Below are 15,655 nucleotides of genomic sequence, written 5' to 3'. Positions count from 1 at the left end.
AGCCCTGAACCCATGGCTTCACTGGTGAGTTCAACTAAACATTTAAAGAATTAATACCAATCCTCAAAATTTTCACAAAAAACTGAAAAGGAGGGAACACTTCTTATCTCATTCAAGAGGCCAGCATTACCCTGATATAAAACCAGACAAAGAAACTACAAGAAAACTACATCCCTTATGAATACTGATCCAAAAATGCTCACAAAATACTAGCAAGCTGAATTCAACAGCATATTGAAAGGATAGTTCACCATGACCAAGTGAGATCTATTCCTGGAATGCAAGGATGGTTCAACATACAAAAATTAATCAATGTAATACACCACATTAGCAGAATGAAAGGGGAAAAAATCACATGATCATTTCAACTGATGCAGAAAAATTTTTGAAAAAATTCAGCACCCTTTCATGATTAAAAAAACACTAAAAAACTAGAATAAAAGGAAACTATTTCAACATAATGAAAATCATAGATGAAAACCCACAGCAAACATCACACTCAGTGGTGAAAGACTTAAAGCTTTTCCTCTAAGATCAGGAATAAGGCAAGAATGCCTGCTTTCACCATTTCTAGTCACCACAGTACTGGAAGTTCTAATCAGAGCAATTAGGCAAGAAAAAGAAATAAAAGGCATCCAAACTGGAAAGGAAGAAGCAAAATTATTACTGTTTGCAGGTGATATGATCTTATATATAGAAAACCCTAAAGATTTCACACTCACAAAAAACCTGTCAGAACTAACAAGTGAATTCAGCTAAGTAGTACATAAAGTCAACACACAAAAATCAGATGCACTTCTATATGCTAAAAATGAACAATCTGAAAAGGAAATTATGAAAATCCCATTTATAATAGCATCAAAAAGAATAAAATACTTGAGAGTTAACCAAGGAGATCAAAGACTTGTACAATACAAAGTACAAAACATTGCTGAAAAAAATGAAAGAAGACAAATAAATGGAAACACATTAGACGTTCATGGATTAGAAGACTTAATATTGTTAAAATGTCAATACTACCCAAATCAATACACAGATTCAGTGAAATCTCTATCAAAATCCCAAGGATGTTTTTTTGTTACAGAAATAGTAAAACCCATCCCAAAATTCATTATGGAATCTCAAGGAACAAACAGCCAAAACAATCTTGAAAAAGAACAAAGCTGGAGGATTCACAATTCCTAATTTCAAAGCTTATAAGAAAGCTACAATAATAAGAACAACATAGTACTGGCATAAAGATGGACATAGAAATCAATGGACTAGAACAGAAAGCCCAGAAATAAACTCTCATACATACGGTCAATTGATTTTTGACAACAGTGTCAAGACCATTCAATAGAGAAAGGACAGTCTTTTCAATAAGCAATGCTAGGAAAACTGGATATCTTCACACAAAAGAATGAAGTTGGACCCTTTTGTAATACTATATACAAAAAATTAACTCAAAATTAATTAAAGACCTAAATGCAAGACCTAAAACAATAAAACTCTTAGGAGAAAATACAGGGCCAACACTTCACAACATTGGATTTGGCAGTGATTTCACTGTATTTGGCAATGATTTCTTGGATATGACACCAAAGGCACAGGCAACAAAATAAAAATAGACAAATTGAACTTCATGAAAATTAAAAATTGTGCATCAAAAGACACTACCAACAGAGTAAAAATGCAACCCACAGAACAAGAGAAAATATTTGCAAATCATGTACCTGATAAGGGATTAATAACCAGGATATATAGAGAATTACTAAAACTCAACACCAACAAAACAATCGATTAAAAATGAGCTTGAATATGGGACTTCCCTGGTGGTACAGCGGTTAAGATTACGCATGCCAATGCAGGGGACACAGGTTTGATCCCTGGTCTGGGAGGATCCCAAATGCTGCAGAGCAACTAAACTTGTGCGCCACGACTACTGAGCCTGCTCTCTAGAGCCCATGCACCACAACTACTGAAGCCTGCACGCTCTAGGGCCCATGTGCCGCAACTACTGAAGCCTGCACGCTCTAGGGCCCATGTGCCGCAACTACTGAGCCCGCGTGCTGCAACTACTGAAGCCCTCACACCTAGAGCCTGTGCTCTGCAACAAGAGAAGCCACCACAATGAGAAGCCTGTGCACTGCCATGAAGAGTAGCCCCCACTTGCTGCTACTCGAGAAAGCCCATGCACAGCAATGAAGACCCAGACACAGGCAAAAAAAAAAGAATAAAATACCTAGGAATAAACCTACCTAAGGAGGCAAAAGAACTATACTCAGAAAACTATTAGATACTGATGAAAGAAATTAAAATGACACAAACAGACGGAGAGATATACCATGTTCTTGGATTGGAGGAATCAATATTGTCAAAATGACTATACTACCCAAAGCAATCTATAAATTCAATGCAATCCCTATCAAATTACCAACAGCATTTTTCACAGAATTAGAACAAAAACCTTTACAATTTGTATGGAAACACAAAAGACCATGAATAGTCAAAGCAATTTTGAGAAAGAAAAATGGAGCTGGAGGAATCAGGTTCCCTGACTTCAGACTATACTCCAAAGCCACAGTCATCAAAATAGTATGGTACTGGCACAAAAACAAATACAGATCAATGGAACAGAATAGAAAATCCAGAGATAAACCCACGCACCTATGGTCATCTAATCTAGGACAAAGGAGGCAAGAATACACAATGGAGAAAAGACAGTCTCTTCAATAAATGGTACTGGGAAAAATGGACAGCTACATGTAAAAGAATGAAATTAGAACACACCCTAACACCATACACAAAAATAAACTCAAAATGGATTAAAGACCTAAATGTAAGGCCAGATACTATAAAACTCTTAGAGGAAAACATAGACAGAACACTCTTTGACACAAATCACAGCAAGATCTTTTTGATCCACCTCCTAGAGTAATGAAAATAAAAACAAAAATAAACAAATGGGACCTAATTAAACTTAGAAGCTTTTGCACAGCAAAGGAAACCATAAACAAAACGAAGACAACCCTCAGAATGGGAGAATATATTTGCAAATGAAGCAACTGCCAAGGGATTAATCTCCAAAATATACAAACAGTTTATGCAGCTCAATATCAAAAAAAGCAAACAACCCAATCAAAAAATGGGTGGGACATCTAAACAGACATTTCTCCAAAGAAAATATACAGATGGTTAAAAAGCACATGAAAAGGTGCTCAACATCACTAACTATTATAGAAATACAAATCAAAACTATAATGAGGTATCACCTCACGCTGGTCAGAATGGCCATCATCAAAAAATCTACAAACAATAAATGCTGGAGAGGGTGCAGAGAAAAGGGAACCCTCCTACACTGTTAGTGGGAATGTAAACTGGTACAGCCACTATGAAGAACAGTACGGAGATTCCTTAAAAAACTAAAAATAGAGCTACCATATGATCCAGCAATCCCACTCCTGGGCATATATCCAGAGAAAACCATAATTCGAAAATATACGTGCACCCAATGTTCAATGCAGCTCTATTTACAATAGCCAGGACATGGAAGCAACCTAAATGTCCATTAACAGAGGAATGGATAAAGAAGATGTGGTACATATATACAATGGAATATTACTCAGGCATTAAAAAGGACAAAATAATGCTATTTGCAGCAACATGGATGGACCTAGAGACTGTCATACTGAGTGAAGTAAGTCAGAAAGAGAAAGACAAATATCATATGACATCATTTATAAGTGGAATCTAAAAAAAGATTACAAATGAACTTATCTACAAAACAGAAATAGAGTTACAGATATAGGAAATAAACTTATGGTTACTGGGGGGTAAGGGGAGAGGGATAAAGTGGGAGATTGGGATTGACATATACACACTACTATATATAAAATAGGTAACTAATAAGGACCTACTGTATAGCATGGGGAACTCTATTAATACTCTGTAATGGCCTATATGGGAAAAGAATCTACAAAAGAGTGGATATATGTATATGTATAACAGATTCATTTTGTTGTACACCTGAAACTAACACAACATTGTAAATCAACTATACCCCAGTAAAAATTTTTTTAAAAATGGGCCTGAATAGATATTTCTCCAAAGAAGATACACAAATGGCAAATAAGCATATGAAAAGACACTCAACATCACTAATAATCAGGGAAATGCAAATCAGAACCACAGTGAGCTATCACCTCACACCCATCGGGATGGCTACACTCAAAAACAAAAAACAAAAACCTCACACTGAAAAACCAGAAAATAGCGTTGGTGAGGATGTAGATAAATGGGAATCCTCGAGCACTGTTGGTGGGAATGAAAAAATGACACAGGCACTGTGGAAAACAGTATGGTGATTCCTCAAAAAATTAAAAATAGAACTACTATAAGATCTAGCAATTCCACTTCTGGGTATAAACCCCAAAGAACTGAAAGCAGGGTCTCAAAGAGATATTTGTATGACCATGTTCAGAGCAGCATTATTCAGAACAGCTAACACCAGGAAGCAACCCAAGAGTTCATCAACTGATGAATGGAAAAGCAAAATGTGGTATGTACCTACAATGGAATATTATTCAGCCTATAAGGAAGGAAATTCTGACATAGGCTACAACATGGATGAACCCTGAGGACATTATGCTAAGTGAAATAAGCCAGTTGCAAAAAGACAAATACTGCATGATTTCACTTATATGAGGTACTTAGAGTAGTCAAAATTATAGAGACAAGGGACTTCCCTGGCAGTCCAGTGGTTAAGACTTCACCTTCCAATGCAGGGGGTGCAGGTTTGATCCCTGGTCGGGGAGCTGAGATCCCATATGCCTCGCAGCCAAATAACCAAGACATAACACAGAAGCAATATTGTAAAAAACTCAATAAAGACTTTAAAAATGGTCTACATCAAAAAAAAATCTTAAATGAAGAAAAAAAATTATAGGGACTTCCTTGGTGGTGCAGTGGTTAAGAATCCGCCTGCCAATGCAGGGGACACGGGTTCAAGCCCTGGTCCAGGAAGATCCCACATGCCGCGGAGCAACTAAGCCCATGCACTACAACTACTGAGCCTGCGCTCTAGAGCTGGCGAGCCACAACTACTGAAGCCTGTGTGCCACAACTACTGAAGCCCGCACGCCTAGGGCCCATGCTCTATAACGAGAAAGCCACCGCAATGAGAAGCCCAAGCACCGCAACGAGGAGTAGCCCCCGCTCGCCGCAACTAGAGAAAGCCTGCGTGCAGCAACAAAGACCCAACGCAGCCAAAAGTAAATAAATAAATTAATTAAATTAAATAAATGGTCAGAATGGTAACTTTAAAAAAAAAAATTACAGAGACAGAAAGTAGAATGGTGGTTGCCAGGGGCTGGGGCAAGGCAGGGAATGGGAAGTTATTGTTTCATGGGCATAGAGTTTCAGTTTTACAAGATGAAAAGAGTTATGGAGATGGATGGTGATGATGTTTGTACAAGATTATGAACGTATTTAATACCATTGAACAGTATGCTTAAAAATGGTTAAGAGGGTAAATTTTATGTTATGTGTAGTTTACCATAATTTTTAAAAATTGGGGAAAAACCCAACGGTCAAGAACATGAAAGACAGGAAAAGTTCACAGAACTGTGCCAAATGAAAATTCTGAAAATGAGACATGACAATGACATGTAACATGACTTCCTAGACAGGATCCTCGACCAAAGAGGAGAAAGGGACACTGTGGGACAGCAGGTGAAACCTGCATGCCATCTGTGAAGTGGAGGTTAACGTTGCATCATTGCTGATTTCCTGGCTTAGGGGGTTGTGTGCTGGTTATGTAGGCGAGTGTCCCTGTTTTGGAGACGTGCACACTGGAGTGTTTTGTGGTAATGAAACAACATATCTGCAACTCACTCTCCAGATGTTCAGAAAAAGACTAGAGAGGTAATGAAGCAAACACAGTAATATATTAACAACTGGGGAGTCATGGTGAAGGGCATAGAGGAGCTCATCATACACACCTCGAGGCATCTTGATGAACGGCTCAAGGACCTGTACTTCGGCCTGGTGCATGGCCTGCTCTTTCTCCGCAAGGGCCCGTGCGCGGGCCTGAATGATATGTCTCTCCAACATTTCAACTTCATCCAGCCGCTGCTTATAGAGCTCCCGAATCTGGCAGGTGGGTGATCAGATGTACAGAAATATGGTGAGATCACACAGCTTTACTGAATCCCACCCCAGCATCAGGGCTTCCCATGAAGCACAGAACAGTCACAGAACTGCAGAGACCATCTGGTCCAACCAGACAGATCTGAACTCTGAGACCCAGAGAAGGAAATGGCTCAAAGCTTTCACAGTAAAGTCAATTACAGAGCCAAGTCTGAAATCCCGTCTCCTGACTACTGGCTTCACAGTAAAGAGAGCTGCCATCTAAACTGTGAAATACCAAATATGAGTTAACACACCACCTGTGGCAGACAAAGGGTTGTGTCACCCAGACCCCCTTCAAGGAAGGACTTGCTACCTGGCTGCAGGGAGCATAGTGAGCTGAGAGCCTCCAGCTGTCAGCCCCTTCAGCGATGATCTCAGCTGCTTGAAAGCACACAGTTGAGACTCCTTGAAGGGAGCTGTGGGCAGTATGGCCTGTTTAGCAGTCAGCCTCAGCAGAGAGGACTCAAGTCAGCTGCTTTCCTCCTTATACAGATAAGGAAGCAGAGTTGCTGTTAGAGCTTAGGCATGCTTCCTAAAATCTGGGCATGAATGCCTCGATAAGATTGTGGTTTGTGGGCTTCCCTGGTGGCGCAGTGGTTGAGAATCTGCCTGCCAATGCAGGGGACAAGGGTTCGAGCCCTGGTCTGGGAAGATCCCACATGCCGCGGAGCAACTAGGCCCGTGAGCCACAATGAAGAGTGGCCCCCACTTGCTGCAACTAGAGAAAGCCCTCGCACAGAAACGAAGACCCAACACAGCCATAAATAAATAAATAAATAAAAATAAAAACCCAAAGTTTAAAAAAAAAAAGATTGTGGTTTGTGGCACAAGGGCAGGCACCCCAAAGCGGACGTGACGTTATCATCTCCGGGGAACAACTATTCAGCTTTCTGCCTCGTCGTTTCATTTATATATGTAATATATAATGTGTGTATGCGTGTAGGGAAATAAAGATAGGTGCTGGAGATATATGCCGTTATGTGTGTAGAATGTGTCTATTCACCTAGGCGCGTGTGTAGAGTGTCCTCCCACTAGAATGTCGGATATACGGCGGCATGGATTTGGTCTGCTCTTTTCCAGCTGCATCCCCAGTGCCCGGCACCCAACAGGGGCTGACTCTTGTCGAGTGGCTGAGTCGCGCCCTGGGTCGCCCGCACGGCCGCAGACGCGGTGACGCCGCCGCGCCTCGGGTGAGCACGGGGAGAAGCGCGCGGGACGCCGGGGCCGTGTTACCTGCTGCAGCTGGTCCACGAACTCCTCGTGCCAAGCATCCTCGCTGCCGCGGGCCTTGATCAAACTCTCACTCACCTCCTCGCCAGTCACCTCGGCGGTATACAAGTTGCGAAAGACGCCGGTGAGCAAGTAAGAGATGTCTTGGGTGCGCAGCGAGGTGGGACGCAGGCGCAGCAGATGGGGCTCGGGGAGCGGCCGGAGCGTGAGCGGCGAGACGCGGCGGGGCCGACCACCGAAGCCGTGGTAGAAAGACTCGGAGTAGGCGAGGGAGGACTGGCTGGGGCTGCGGATCCGGGTCGGACGCGGGGTTGGCGTCCACGTCGCCCCAACGAAGGCGTAGGACCCAGGCTCTGCGGACTGCCGCTCTCCCCTTCCAGTCTCCATGGCAACTGAGACGCCGCTAACTCCCTGCCGCACTTCCACTTCCGGCCCGCCTCTTCCGCTTTGCGTCTGTTAAAGGGTGCTGTCGAGTCGTCATCTTCGTGAACGTTCGTACGGCGGTGTTGACTTTACTGAGAGGAGCTTAGTGTGCGGACCGATAGAGAAAGAGTTAATTGGTACAGCCAGGCCCGTCTCATTGCAAAAGCTTCTTCCTATTTACTTTCACCTGCCCATTCTCTAATTTGTTCAGCATTTATTAATTCGTTCATTTAATATTTATTGTATAAAGATTGTTTCAGGTCTGTGCTAGGAGCTGGAGATACCAAAGGAAGATGCAGCTTCCGCCCTTTCGGAGCTCACAACCGTGTGTGTGTGTGTGTGTGTGTGTGTGTGACCAGAGTGTTGAGCAAGGCGAGAACAGGAAAACAACTGCAGTTTAGTGGGCTACGGTCAAGGTGGAGAAACTTGTTTGTTGTCATGGAACCACAAAGGACAGGAACTTAACCAGTCTACAGAGAAAGCGAGTACAGTGGGTTTTTGGCAGAAGTGAAGACCAAGCAGAGGTTTAGAAGAATGAATAGACTCACCGTCATTAGCCATCAAGGAAGTGGAAATTAAAACTACAGTGCAATACCACTACACACTTAGTAGAATGTCAAGAAGTTGAATGAACGAACAAACGGGTGAACGAACCACGTGAGCGCAGGTGAGGATGTAGAGCAACTTCTCATGTATCGCAACAGGAACACAAACCAGTATAGCAGCTTTGAAAAACAGTTTGTCAGTTTCTTCAAAAGTAACACATACATCAGTCCCACAACTAGGTGTTATTCCAAGTGAAATGAGAACGTTTGTGCCTACAAAGACCTGTATGAGCAGCTTTATTAATAATCTCCAAAAACTGGAAAAAACCCAAATGTCCTTTCTACTGATAAAAAGATAAATAAATTGTAGTACATCTATATACAGCATACTCTCAGCAATAAAGATGAAACAGACTAGTGATACACACGACAGCATAGATGAATGTCAAATACATTATGCTGGATAAAAGAAACCATTCTCAAAGGGCTACATATACATAATGAATGCTTCCATTTAGAGGATATCCGTTTATAGAAAATGCAAACCAGAAAACACAACAGTGGTTATCAGGAGCTGGTGATGCGAGCTAGTGTTGGCTCCAAAGGAGCATGAGGGAATTTCTTGGGGTGATGGAACTGTTCTACGTCTTGATTGTGGTGGTGGTCACAAAACTGTATGGATTTGTCGAAACTCACAGAACTGTACACCATAAAGGGTGAATTTCACTGTATATAAATTATACTTCCATTTTTTAAGTGAAAAAAAAAAAAGAATGAGTAGGAGTAAGCCAGGGGAGAAAGAAAAAGGGCACTCCATGCAGAGGGACCCCATTGTGCTAAAGCTGGGAAATGGGAGGAAATGAAAGAAGTTCAGGGGTGGAACTCAGGGAGCTGAGGAAACTTCTAGGCAAGGGCCAGATCATAAATGGGTTTGTAGGCAACATTAAGGAATTTAAACTTCATTCTGAGGACAGTAGGAGGGCCATCAAGGGTCTGAAGCTGGGTGTGTGGTGGTCAGCTGTATGTTCTACTGAGATCACGCTTGTTGCTGTGAGACAGCAGACTGGGGGGAGGCAAGAGGCATCAGGGAGCTCAATTGGGAAACTCCCGCAGGGGTTAGGAAAGAGGTGAAGGGCGCTGGGATTCAAGTGAGAGGAACTGATTGGAGATGGAGCTAAAAGGTAGAATTGACAAGACTCGCTGATGGGTAATGGGAGTGAGAGAGAAAAGGGGCCAAGAATGACTGCCACATATCCTGTGTGTGGGATCAGGTGGGTGATGAGATCATCCACTGAGATGGGGAGAGGCCTGCACTTGTCCAAGGCAGCAGCTTGACATCACAGTGACTGCCATCCTTGCCAGAGCGTGGCTTCTGCTCACAGGTGGTACAACCATCCTCTTTTTACTGCCAGGGTGAGTCTGTGTGCCCTACAGCCTCAAACCCACTTCCTGAGATGAGGCCCAGGATGCTTGCCTGCAGACCTGGGCCACTTCCGCTTCTCGTGGTTGGGCCTGGTTCCCTCATCTCTACTTCCCGGTATCTCTTCCATCCTCAGGGCTGGGAAGCCAGGGCCCCTGTTCTGGATTGTGTACTTGAGAGGATCCCACTCTGACTCTCCTCAAGCCACACCCTCTCCAGAGTGAGGAGGCCACAAGGTCAATGTGACATGCCCCGTGCCTGCCCAGACATTGTGAGCCCATTGACAGGACCTGTGCAGGCCACTTCTTTAAGGGCTTCCTCGCATTGCTGACCAGCGTGTGCACTAATGGGTAGCGTGGGTGGGGGCGGAGGGGGAGGGAGCTTGGGCAAGTGGGCTGGTTTGTCCAATTGCTCACGTGCATGTGAGCCCACCCACCCCACCACCACCAAGGGGCAGGAAGGAGTTAGTAGAACAGTCTGGGGGCCTCCATTGCTCTAGAGTTAGGACGGGGCCTGCCCAAACCAGGTGGTCTTGTGCAGGCTCCCTGGCCCCCTTCCCTACCCTAGGGAACGACAGGACAATGGGTTCTCACCATCACCTTTGGCCTCTCCATCCTGCCTCCAAACAGCCTCAGAGAAGGACACAGAGAGTCTGGCCCAGCCTGGGAGAGGCCTCCCCTTTTTCTGTGACCCTCCCACCTTCTGGCTTCAGCTCCCCCGGCTCTGTCCAGGCCAAGGTCTTCAGCAAAGCTCCAGTTCCCCCTCTGTGCTCATGTTCCTTGACTTTTCAGCGGTATCTGCTGCTGCCTGTTCCCTCTTAATGACACACTCCCCACCCCACTCCCCGCTTTTCTCTGTGCTTCCCCACCTCCACCATCGTCTCCCTCTTCTCCTGGTATCTCTCTGCCTGATAAGCTGGCTTCATCCCTGATTCCGCTGTGCCCAGCAACCACTTTCTGTTTGCTCTGTGACTAACTGAATAAATGAATGGTTCCAACCGGGCACCAGTAACAAAGGGCCCCAGTCCCCTCACCTATGAGGACTTTGTCAGCATAAAGGGAATTTCCTGAGCTGCCTTCTTCATTTTATAACCTGCTCTGCCGACCAGAATTTGTGTTTTGTTTATCTCTGGGTTCCCACACACATTTTTGGCCTTTTAAATTTTTTTACTTTTAAAGTCAGAAAGAGAAAGACAAATACCATATGATATCACTTGTATGTGGAATCTAAAATATGACACAAATGAACTTATCTACGAAACAGAAACAGACTCACAGGCATAGAGAACAGACCTGTGGTTGCCAAGGGCAGGGGTAGGAGAGGGATGGATTGGGAGTTAGGGGGTTAGCAGATGCAAACTATTATGTATAGAATGGATAAACAGGGACTTCCCTGGTGGCGCAGTGGTTAAGACTCTGCGCTCCCAATGCAGGGGGCCCGGGTTCGATCCCTGGTCAGGGAACTGGATCCCACATGCATGCTGCAACTGAGAGTTCGCATGCCACAACAAAGGAGCCTGAGAGCCGCAAATAAGGAGCCCGCCTGCCGCAACTAAGACCCGGTGCAACCAAATAAAAAAATAATAATAAATAAATATTTAAAAAAAGAATGGGTAAACAACAAGGTCCTACTATATAGCACAGAGAACTATATTCAATATCCTGTGATAAACCATAATGGAAAAGAATACACAAAAGAATGTATATACGCACATAACTGAATCAATTTGCTGTACAGCAGAAATTAACATAACATTGTAAATCAACTATACTTCAATAGAAATTTTTTTTTTACTTTTAAATTTCAAAAGTTATACATCATTATGGTAAAAAATTCAAATAATACATAAAAAATAAAAAGTATCTTCCTCTCAATCTCTTTCCTTGGATTATTTCTATATCCTTCTAGCTATTGTTTCTGCCTGTACAAATACAAATATCTACAAAGTTTTTTTAATTTTTAAAAAGCGCCAGTGGTATTATAGTATGCATTATATATATTATCCTACAACTTGCTTTTTTTTCACAGCAACTCAAACAGGACTGATTTTGTTTTTTGTTTTGTTTTTGTTTTTGTTTAACAGATGCAGGAGAACCCAGTGTAATGGAAATACCATAAGTTATTTAACCAGGTCCCTGCTAGTGAACTTCAACTTGTATAATGTTTCTGTACAAAATACACAGATGATATAGAATTAAAATTGCTTGGCCAAAGCATATGTACATTTAAATATTTGAGATATTGCCAAATTACCTCCCAGAAAGATTATCCCAGAGTAGACTCCCACTAGCACTGTGTGAGGGCTTATGGACATTTTCAACATGCTTTGAAACATATCCCAAATTTTAGCCCAAGCCCACATCTCCCTCTAAAACTCCAGACTTGTACATCCATCCTGTATCAATACTTGACATCTCACCTTGGCTGTCTGAAGGCACCTCAAACATAATGTGTCCACAACAGAGCTCCCGCTCTTCCTTAGCCTTCCCCATTTCAGCTTCTGGGAACCCCTGCTTCCAGTGGTCCAGGCCAAAAACCTAGAGTCACCTCTGGCTCTTCTCTTTCTTTCACAGCCCCCACTGGTCAATCCTGCTGGCTCTCCCGTCAAAATGTATCCAGAATCTTCCCACTTCTCATGACCTCCACTCCCACCACCAGGGTCTGACCCACCGTCCACTCTCACCTGAATTATTACAAAAGCCCCTTCCTTGGACTCCCTGCTTCAGCCCTGTCCCTCCATGATACCCCCCACTTCCAGCAACCAGAGTGATTCTTTTAAAACAAGAGCAGGGAATTCCCTGGTAGTCCAGTGATTAGGAATTCTGCGCTTCCACTGCAGGGGGCCCGATCCATTCCTGGTCGGGGGAACTAAGATCCCACAAGCCATGCGGCACGGCCAAAAAAAATAAAAATAAAAAAATAACCAAAAAAGGAATCTAAAAAAATGGTACAAATGGACTTATTTACAAAACAGAAATAGAATCACAGATGTAAAAAACAAACTTATATAAACAAAACAAAACAAAACAAAACAAACTTATGGTTACCAGGGGGGAAAGGCGGGGAGAGGGATAAATTGGGAGATTGGGATTGACATATACACACTACTATATATAAAATAGATAACTAATAAGGACCTACTGTATAGCACAGGGAACTCTACTCAATACTCTGTAATGACCTATATGGGAAAAGAATCTAAAAAAGAGTGGATACATGTATATGTATAACTGATTCACTGTGTTGTACGCCTGAAACTAACACAACATTGTAAATCAACTATACTCCAATAAAAAATTTTTTTAAATAAAAATAAATTAAAAATAAAAAAACAACCCATGAGTCAGATCATGTCCCTCCTTGACTTGAAGCCTTTCAAGGGCTCCCCATTTCCCCCAGAGTCAACGTGGAAGCCCTTAGAAGGCCCAGCAGGACTTGGGCCCCATTTCTTCTCTGGCCTCTCTCATTCCCCTCTCCCTCGCTCGGCTCCCTCTGCTGCAGCTACACCTCACTGACCCGAGCTCATCTAGGTTTGCTTTTCTGGGGGAGGGATTGGGCAGGGCTGGCTCTGAAGCACAGCTGGAAAGTTGGCATTCTTGGGTTGATCCTCCGCCCTCCCCAGGCCTCTAGAGAGGGTAGGGGTGGAGGGGTGAAGGGAAGTGACTGAAGGTGGGCACCAGCCCTGACACTATGTCTCACCTGTCTCCAGTCATCCCAGGAACCCCCTCCCCACACCCCCCCTCACACACACATCGGAGACAGGATGGTCAGCCGGGGGTGGGGAGACGCCTGAACCTCCCCCCCCCCCATAAGATAACTCGTCTCTGGGCACGCGTGGCCCCTCTGTGCCTGCTGAAAGCCCACTGAGTCACCAGGATCTCAGGGAATCCTGCAGAGGTAACTTACTGAGAGCTGGGTTTTAGGAGGGTAATCTAGGCATCTGGCCAGGGATGGGCCCACAGAGGGCCCTGGCTGTTTAAGGGCAGAGGGAGCAGAATCCAGCAACTGCGGTTCAGTGCAAAGCCTTTGCTAGGCCCTCCCAGCCCCTCAACACACAGGCGCAGTCACACACACCACACAGGCTTACACACAGCAGAAGTAATTAAGCAGACGACCTCCCAGCCTGTGAGAGGGAGGGAGGGGCAGGCGGGAGGAGAGGAGAGTCCTGGGGAGCCGCTGACCCACAGGTCAGAGCAGCAGCCTGGTTTCTCTGAGCAGGGCGTGGCCCAGCCCTCTTTTCTGGCAGAACCTGGCTGCATGTGCCAACTCTGAGTCAGCTGTGCCCGTCCCGCCCAGCAACCCCAGGCTCAGGAGGAGGCCTCAGCTCCTCTGCCTGGGCTAGAGGCCAGAAGAGGGCCTGCGTGTGACAGGTTTGGTGTGTGCAAAGGAAGAGCCAGGCTGTAGCCCCCACCAGGGGCATCAGATAATGCCGTGGTTTCGGGCTTGGGGCTCAGAGCTGGGAGGTGATGTGAACAAACAGGAATGATGCTTAAGATGAAGCCGAGTCAATTGCTGGTGTCAGAGTTTCATTGTGTCTCTGCCTGGGAAGAGGAGCAGGACTTGAGGAGGCTTAACTTGCTGAGTAGAGGGGCGGGGCCTGCAGGCCCCCGGGGATGTCAGAGGTCCCAGGACTACCCCCAAGGCCAGAGGAGGCCCCCAGAGGGCAGGCCTGGAGGCAGGCATCCCGGCCTGGGAGAGAGAGTGAGGACACAGAAAGGACCCCTCATCCTCCCTGTCCCCAGGCTGGGGCTCCAGACGGAGGCCTTGTGTGGACTTGTTCATCCTTGAGCAGAAGGGAAAGCAAGGAGGGTTTGGACAGGCCTGCCAGGGCCAAGGGCTGCTCCTGCTGGAGGGCAGGCCAACTGGGGAGAGTGCCAGATAGAGGGCAGCCCCCCTCTGCATAGGGGACATACAGAGGGAGGGAGCCTCTCCAAAGTCCTGACCCAGGCTCGACTGTCAGGATGGGAAGACTTGCCCTCTAGCTGGTTACATCCCTTCCTGAGGTATTCAAGGCCACCTAGGCCTGTGTGTGCTGGGAGGGGGAGGGGTTGGGGTCCAACTGGTTCTGTCAGACTCTCATGTTGGCTTTATCAGCCCAGGAGGCCTGCAGGATTCACTGGTGGGCTCAGCAACCCGCATCCTGGGAGGTCTTCTGGGGGCTCTCCCAAGGGCCTTTCCCAAAAGTTGGTAGGCAGCAGGATCCTGGGACTTCCCCTGGGGGTCTCTGGGTGTCAGGATTGCAAGAATTGATGGTGGGAGTGTGTGTGTGTGGGGTCCATGTAGGGACCCCTTGTCCAGACAGCCCCTTGGGAGGCCACCCAAAGAAGGAACCCTGGAGATCGCCAGGAGTTTGGGGTGTGAGGGGCTTAAAGGAGAGCTCTCTGCACCTACCTGCTCTAGGTTTTACGGCTTCCGCCCCAGCTCCCCCGCCAAGGGCACTTCTGGGGTTAGAAACTTCCCAGCGAGCCGGGAGGGGACCCTTCTCCAGACCAGGTCCAGGCATGCCTCTCCAAGGACCTCCTAACTCGCGTCCGTGCACCCATTTTGCAGAAGGGAAAGCAAACATCCGGGGAGCCGCGGCTGGCGCCTGGACTCCGAGGCTCCCTTTCGCACCAGCCCGGCTGGGCGTCGAACGTTACGCGGTCCCTGACCCAGGAGGACTCCAGATTCTTTCGCGCATCTCCCCAACCCCGGCGAGGCGCCCAGAGGCAGGGAGGGGGGCCGGGCCGCCGGCGATAATGACAGGGTCCGCGGCCTGTGGGTGGCGGCGGCGGAGGAAGCCAGAGGGATCCGGCTATTTCTAGCCGGGACGCGCCCACAGGCCGGGGCCAGGGAGGGCCCGGCTTCCCGGCCCCCACCTCTGCCC

The 15,655-nt window shown here is 46.0% G+C and overlaps 1 protein-coding gene across 10 annotated transcripts in view; it reads right to left on the bottom strand.

The window, feature by feature from the left end:
• The window catches only part of DLEC1 (DLEC1 cilia and flagella associated protein), a 107,260-nt gene that overhangs the window by 86,769 nt on the left and 4,836 nt on the right, over positions 1-15,655 (bottom strand). For 6 of the 10 annotated variants that reach the window (XM_059939187.1, XM_059939190.1, XM_059939189.1 and 3 more), the window contains exons 1-3: positions 15,181-15,578; positions 7,405-7,926; positions 5,982-6,132 (exon numbers count right to left, since the gene is read on the bottom strand). In XM_059939187.1, coding sequence (XP_059795170.1) covers positions 5,982-6,132; positions 7,405-7,788 — 535 coding nt within the window. In that variant the 5' untranslated portion in view covers positions 7,789-7,926; positions 15,181-15,578. Of the gene's footprint in view, positions 1-5,981; positions 6,133-7,174; positions 7,253-7,404; positions 7,927-15,180; positions 15,579-15,655 lie in introns of those variants that run through there. The other 4 variants (XM_059939193.1, XM_059939188.1, XM_059939196.1 and 1 more) reach the window with 4 other exon arrangements.

Source organism: Balaenoptera ricei, chromosome 11 (assembly GCF_028023285.1).
Source record: "Balaenoptera ricei isolate mBalRic1 chromosome 11, mBalRic1.hap2, whole genome shotgun sequence".
NCBI lineage: Eukaryota > Metazoa > Chordata > Mammalia > Artiodactyla > Balaenopteridae > Balaenoptera > Balaenoptera ricei.
This window is presented reverse-complemented; position numbering and strand designations above follow the sequence as displayed.